This window comes from Benincasa hispida, unplaced genomic scaffold (assembly GCF_027475165.1).
Source record: "Benincasa hispida cultivar pf3 unplaced genomic scaffold, pf3_genome.v1.1 HicScf1263, whole genome shotgun sequence".
In the NCBI taxonomy this organism is placed as follows: domain Eukaryota; kingdom Viridiplantae; phylum Streptophyta; class Magnoliopsida; order Cucurbitales; family Cucurbitaceae; genus Benincasa; species Benincasa hispida.
The window spans coordinates 8,294-15,444 of NW_028325591.1; the positions used below are offsets into that span (position 1 = coordinate 8,294).

The window sequence follows — 7,151 nt, forward strand, 5'->3', positions numbered from 1 at the left end:
ACATGGAGAGAGTGACACTGCCGAGAGCCAAATGAGCGAGAAAACTGGAGAGAGCGAGATCCTTAGTGAGAAACATGGAGAGAGCGACACTGCCGAAAGCCAAATGAGCGAGAAAACTTGAGAGAGCGAGATTTTGAGAGCGGAGAGAGCGAGATTTAGACAGAAGTATAGATCATGCATTGAATGAGAGCCAAACCATCGAGAAAGCTGGAAAGAGCGAGATTATGAGAACAGAAAAAGTGAGATTTGGACAGAAGCGTGGATTATGCGTTGAATTTAGCCACAATCTTATAGATTATACATGGAGAACCCTAAAATTGAATACAAACAAAGGTTGATAACGTAAGGGCAAACGTAAGCCAAAAATTAGGTGTCTTATTAAGAGAAATTCTTAAACCTAAGTAATTTTAAAGAAGCCATTTGTAGGATGAGTTGTCACACTTAGAAGAGTTGAAAACCACTATAAATAGGACCCTTTGCCTGAAGATTTAACCCATTCTCAAACAAATCTCAGTAACAAAGAATCGTGTGAAAGAGTAAGTGTGAGTGAGGAAGTTCTGTGAGGTTAGAAGAGACAAAGCTCGGGTGAGGTGCTGCCCAAATTTCCTTATAGTTTAAGAGGGAAAGCTTTACTAATCAAACCATAATAAATAATAAGGAATAATTAGGATCGTAGCCAAGGTAAGTAGTTTATCTCACCTTCTCATTAAGTGTTTTATGGTAATGTACCTTTGATATGTTGCTTTATTATGTTCTTATTCCTATGTTACATTACATGTTTAAAACACGTTTCTCTACAAGGGAGCCCATGCATTATGTTTGTTCACGACTATGTTAAGATTAAGTTTTAATTAGGTATAGGTTATGCTTCTAGGGCTAACAGGGCATGTATGGTTGCACCCCTCTAGGCCTATATTTATGCTAGAGACTAGTAGGGTATGTATGGTTGCACCCCTCTAGTCCAACTTTACATTCATGCTAATGGTTGATGTTGGATGCAACTCTGGCCCTACTGTCTGCATGACCCTAATCATCAGATTGGTTAGTTTTCGCTTAAGTCCTCATCTTCCTACCATGGCAGAGGAACTTACGTTGGAAGCATAACCGACCACCTCTTGTTATTATAAGTTTATGTTTTGGGTCCCAATCATATGTTTTCATGACATGTTGCATGTGACTGTGCATTTGGTCACTACCTTACGTGAGAACTACTTACTGGGTATATTATTACTCATCCTATTTTACAAACTTTGTAGGTAAGGACACAACGTAGGCTGTAGAACCGGACGTCGCTCAAATGGCCAACCATCAAACTCACTATTATAGGCATATGCATTTTTGTACCACTACGCTAATGTTTTATGGATTCTGGTGCTTTGTAATATAAACTTTTTATACTGTTTTCTACCTAATTAATGAAATTTTAGACTTGTTCTTTTAAAATTTTTACCAAAACTCATGTCATGATAGAAAAGTCTAAGTATGCATGTCGTAGCAGACAGATCATAATACGTAAGGATCCAGATGTTACATGGTTCTTGTTAACTTTTCTTAACTGGGTAGTGTACACATTACGACTTATTGTGTTTTCATTCGGGATACCGACCTATGCTTTTTATATGCACATTTATGACTATTTGTGTACCTTCGGGTATACACCTATGACTAACATGTGCTACCTCGGGATACACCTACGACTGATATGTGTACCTTTGGGTTTACATCTATCGCTGATATACGCTCCATAGGGACACATCTATGGCTGATATGTCCTTTGAGTATACACCTTTGATTGATGTGTGTTCCCTCAAGATGACGTTTTTGACTAGTATGTAACTTTTGGGTTCACTACGACTGATATTATATGGGTGTACACCATTGGCTAGATAAAATGTTTAATATTTTACCTGGAGGGTCCAGTAGTAGGTCTCTTACTTTCATACTCACCCTTTCTTATGATATATTTTTTTTTTTAGTTAAGGACAAGAACAAACTGCAAACTGATGAATGACAAGAAGAATTTGTAACCTTTTCATTGGGTCCAGACAGAAGCTTCCGCTCATTTTTTAATTTTTTTATATTTGAAATGAGTCATGGTATTTGAAATTCTAGAACCTTTTATATTAAACTTTCATGTTCTTCCATATTTTCCAGTTTTAAATTTATGTTTTTAAGGGACCCTGATCAAATGTCTTGTGTATTTGGTTTATTTGAAATTTTGGATTCAAATAATCAGCTTTGTTTCATTAAATTTATGCTTTATTGTTCAAAATGTTTGAATAAAAATGTTTAGTCATGAATAGCGGCCCTTATTAGAATACTCGATCAGTCGGGTCGTTACACGGTCTACTATTGATAGATAGTGAGATTTTGATAAATTTATGAATATTCTTGCTCATTTTCCTTTATTTTGAAAACAACTTTTTTTTTAATTTTTTTTTTTACATATTATATTAATCTTCATTTGTATTATATAATTATAATAAATATTGCGAACCAATTTTCTATTATATCATAATTCTTATTATTTTTAGCAAGATATTCAAATTTAAATGTAAATTAATATTTATTTTATAAAAAATCTTAAATTATGATATATTATTTTGTTTAAAAAATAACATAAATTGTATTAATTTAAAAATAAATCCAAATTGATAAAAGCAAATATGTAATCTAAGATCAAATTATATCAAATTAACTATAAATTAATATATAGTCATAAGGGCATTCTTGAAATATTATGTAAGTTGAAGACATTCCCAATAGAAATCCCATGAAACAAGCCCCGTTATCCAAATATTCTCAGATAAAACAAACATGATAATCTAAAGAGATAATGGACATCTATGATTCTGTATATCTATAATTTTCGACATTTAAGATTTTGGTTATCTACTTTCTCAAGAAAAACAAATGGCTTTTAAAATCAAGGTATTGGGTCCAGTTGTCTTTTTTTTTTTTTTTTGTCAAAATTATTTCTTCCCATATTATTTTATTTCTTTAATTTTCAATCTACATAATTTTTTAAAGTTTTATTTTTATTTTTACACATATTATTTTTATTTCTTAAACTTTTGATGTTAATTTAATTCTCAATTTTGCAATGTGTATATATATATATTATTTTTTTTAGAAAAATACGTATAAGTTACCTATTATTTAACTTATTTGTTAATTTTATTTATAATTTATTTATCTAGTTTTATATATTATTTGAATTCTAAATTCTAAATTTTACAACACACCACAGTTTTAAATTATATTTATTAATTTCTTTTGCAAATAAGTGAGGTAGAAAATATTTGAACCTCGAATTTCTACGTAAATAATACAAGCTTTATTGTAGTTGAAATATGCTATACAACATTTAGATACGAATATAATTGAGTTGAATATATATAGACATTATTTAATGCAAATGTCTCGAGTAAGAGAACACAATGCAGATCAAATTTTGGCAACATTTGAAGAATATAAATATTTTTTTTATTCTTATTAGTTTTGCTTCGAGACTTGTTTGTATTAGATAATATGAGCTTTTAATATTATATAACTAAATTATATCTAAACCATAAAAAGAGAAAAATAATAAAAAAAAAAGTTCGCAAACAAGTTTTTGCTTTTGTTTCTTTTATTGTTACTGTTATTATTATTTTTCTTTTGAAGAAATAACAACATTAATTGTTACCAAACATATTCTTATATCTAGTTCTTAGAAAATAAGCAACGAGTAATGGATAACAAGAAATAAGATACAGAAACATTATCTTGGGCTTACCTCTATCCTTCCACTAACTACGTGTATTATCTCGTTTGTTCTTAATGATATATCTTTTGGGAGATGACGAAGGTACTAAAAAGGTATCTATTTAGTGGAGATGTTCCGGCATACTCCTGACCTAATGTGTCCTTTTCAAAAAAAAAAAAAAACTGTCCAAAGCAATGATTAACCAGCCACTCCTATAAATGGATGAAAGATAAAATTATTGAGAAAACGTGAGAATATTTGATTAACCAACCACCAACTATAAATACATTATTTGGCTTTTTCCTTTAAAAGATGTATCTTAATTAAATTTACTACATTATTTGGCTTATTAAACCAAAGCAATGATTAACCAGCCACCCACTATAAATACACAAGGCTTCCTGTTTTCAAAAATTCAAAGTGAGAGAATTAGAATTTCAAGTAGTTGAATTTTCCATTTCAAGTAGTTATATCTTCTCTATAACTTTCCATTTAGCAATGGCATTATTGAAACTTGCAATGGTTTTTATAGTGTATTTGTTGGTTGTTGTAGTTGAATTTTCTGATTGTTTTAGTTTCAATTGCACAGTGTCATTAGATGGTACTGGGAATTTTGTTGAAGTTAATGATGCTATAGCAGCAGCACCAAATTTTAGCACGACGAGATTTTATATTCACTTGAAACCGGGAACTTATAACGAAATTGTTAAAGTTCCATCTCAAAAGACTTTTATTGCTTTAATTGGGGATGATGCTTCTACCACCATCATTGTTAACAATCGAAGTAACGCAACTGGTTTCACCACAGCAACTACTGCAACTCTCAGTAAGCTTCAATTCTTCTCCATCATAACCCTAGTTTGTTTGCTTGGTAACTGTATAGTTTTTTGTTTTTGATTTTTTAAAATTAAACCTATAAATACCAATTTCACTAATAAGGTTCCCGTTTGTTAACCATTTCATTCTTAGTTTTCGTTTTTGAAAACTAAACAATGCACTTATTCAACCACTAAATTTCTTGCTTTGTTGTCTATTTCTTACCTATGTTTTCAAAAACCAAGTCAAATTTTCAAAACAAAAATATAGATTTTAGAAAACTTGTTTTTGTTTTTTAAATTTGATTAAAAATTCAACTCTTGTATTTGAGATAGAAACAAAAAATTATAAGAAATTGGAGAAAATAGACTTAATTCTTAAAAGCTAAAAACTAAATGGTTACTATACGAAGTTCTTGTCTTATTACCTACCTTTTACCAATCTTTCAAAACACCAATCGAAGTTTTGAAAAATTGGTATTATTATTAAAATTTGTTTAAGAATTCAAATATTATAAGACAATGAGATAAATTATGTTGGATTTTCCAATACCAAAATTTTTATTACTAAAACAATTTTTGATTTTGGTAGCTGTAATTGGAGAAAACTTCATGGCTCAGTTCTTGACTTTTGAAAACTCTGCTGGACCAAACGGGGGCCAAGCAATTGCTGTTTATGACCAAACCAAAAACACAGCATATTACAAGTGTGTGTTTTTGGGTTATCAAGATACTCTCTTTGCTGCATCAGCTCCCCAATTTTTTAAAGAATGCGATATATATGGGAGCATCGACTTCATTTTCGGAAACGGGCGTACTATATTTCAAGATTGTAATATATACGCTCGATTACCTAGCATTGAGAGTACCATAACGGCACAATCAAAAGATGCTAGTGATGCTTCGAGTGGCTTTGTCTTCCAAAACTGCAATGTGACCGTGTCGCCGGAGATAGCATCAAGTAAAGACAAGGTAATGGTGTTTCTTGGACGACCATGGAGAAAATATTCAATGGTCGCATTCATAGAGTCATTTCTTGACGATGTGGTTCAGCCTAAAGGATGGTTGGAGTGGCCGGGAGTACCGAAGAATCTACTATTTTATGCAGAATACAACAACAGAGGTGCAGGGGCTAATACTTCCCAAAGAGTGAACTGGCCTGGTTTCCATGTATTACATGATGCAAAGGATGTTGCAGGTTTTACTGTTGAAATATTTATTAATGGGACTAAATGGTTACCCGAAACCAGCATACCATTTAGGGCTGGCGTTTAGGGTTTTCTTAAGACGAAACATTGACAATAAACTTTCATTTAAATTAGTATCATTGGCCATCTTATTTTTTTTTTACAAAGTACTAGAGGTTGAGAGATCGATAGGTGCACCTAGACATCTCAACTAGGTTGGCATACCTATAGTGTTCTTTCATCATTTCTAGATCCAAAAGTGATGCATTACTTGAAAATTATATATAGAAAGAGCTAGTGCTCAAAGTTCAAGTGATAAAAGAGATTAAACCTTCCAATTTAACAAAAGACAAGATTGCATTGGTGAGATAATGCATGAGAACTTTTAAAGATATAAACATGCAAAAATCCTAAATGGCCATTAATATATTTAGGTTTTTAATAACATAGTAGCCGCATACTATTTAAGGCAACCTGTTTGGAATGACATTTATAAGCAAGCATTTGAAAAGTCATTTCACATCGGCCTAACTTTCAGACGATTGGAAAAAGGGGTAATAGTGAAAAAAACAATTAATTTTATTTATTTATTAATTAAAATAGAGATGATAGAGATGAAGGCACAAGTAGAACAGAATCAATTTTTTTTTTTTTTTCCTTTTCTAAGAAGACAACGAAATAAGTTAAAAAAACCAAACATGAAAACATGTATGATAATAAAATAGTTGTGGGTGCCATAATTACAAGCATGTATACAATTACATTTAATAGGATAAATAATCAAGAGAGAGTTCACATAATCATATCAACACTTCCAAGATGAGGGTTTCGATTGTAAATCTTTCAAAACTAACCTCCCAAAGATCTAAATAGTTATTAATTTGTGTGAAATCTATATCCAAATCTTCACTAATATGTTGCTTCAACAATTTCTCATCTAATAAACCTTCCGAAGAATCTTTGCTCATTTGATATTGCATCATGCAGCTCATAAAGACTTGTCCCGTCTAATTATCCAATTGTCCATTTAACGTTTGATTTAAAAGGTACGATTTATCATCAATAACGACATGAAAAATTTGATTGACGACAATGGTAAAAAGACCTATCAAATTTGAATTTAAATCATCACTAACGTTAGAGCTTATCACAAAAATTCAAATAACCTTCCATTTTTCAATTCTATTACATGTGTCTTGAAAGAAATTATCATTTCCCACAATCATCGTTGGTATAAAACAAGAAGAGTTACAAAGAAAACAAGAAATGATTGATTCATATTGATGATATGTCTCTCACACAAAACTTATTCTTCTACTATGAATAACACTATGGAGAAAAGGATGTATATTTATACATATAATAATTATATAACCAGTCATTATTGATTTTTTTTTTTTA

At 30.9% G+C, this 7,151-nt stretch overlaps 1 protein-coding gene across 1 annotated transcript; it reads left to right on the plus strand.

The window, feature by feature from the left end:
* The first annotated feature begins 4,179 nt into the window (after positions 1 to 4,179).
* On the plus strand, positions 4,180 to 5,978 carry LOC150031376 (putative pectinesterase/pectinesterase inhibitor 39). The gene is made up of 2 exons (XM_090309062.1): positions 4,180 to 4,574; positions 5,156 to 5,978. Exons 1-2 carry the CDS (start codon positions 4,247 to 4,249, stop codon positions 5,836 to 5,838), a joined length of 1,011 nt encoding a protein of 336 aa, XP_090165188.1. The 5' UTR covers positions 4,180 to 4,246; the 3' UTR covers positions 5,839 to 5,978.
* Positions 5,979 to 7,151: the final 1,173 nt, after the last annotated feature.

Bases quoted from the DNA above. Each gene is read 5' to 3' on its own strand.
- LOC150031376 (XM_090309062.1), top strand. From the start codon at position 4,247: ATGGCATTATTGAAACTTGCAATGGTTTTTATAGTGTATTTGTTGGTT. The intron at 4,575-5,155 runs GTAAGCTTCAAT...TGATTTTGGTAG, and splicing joins AGCAACTACTGCAACTCTCA to CTGTAATTGGAGAAAACTTC.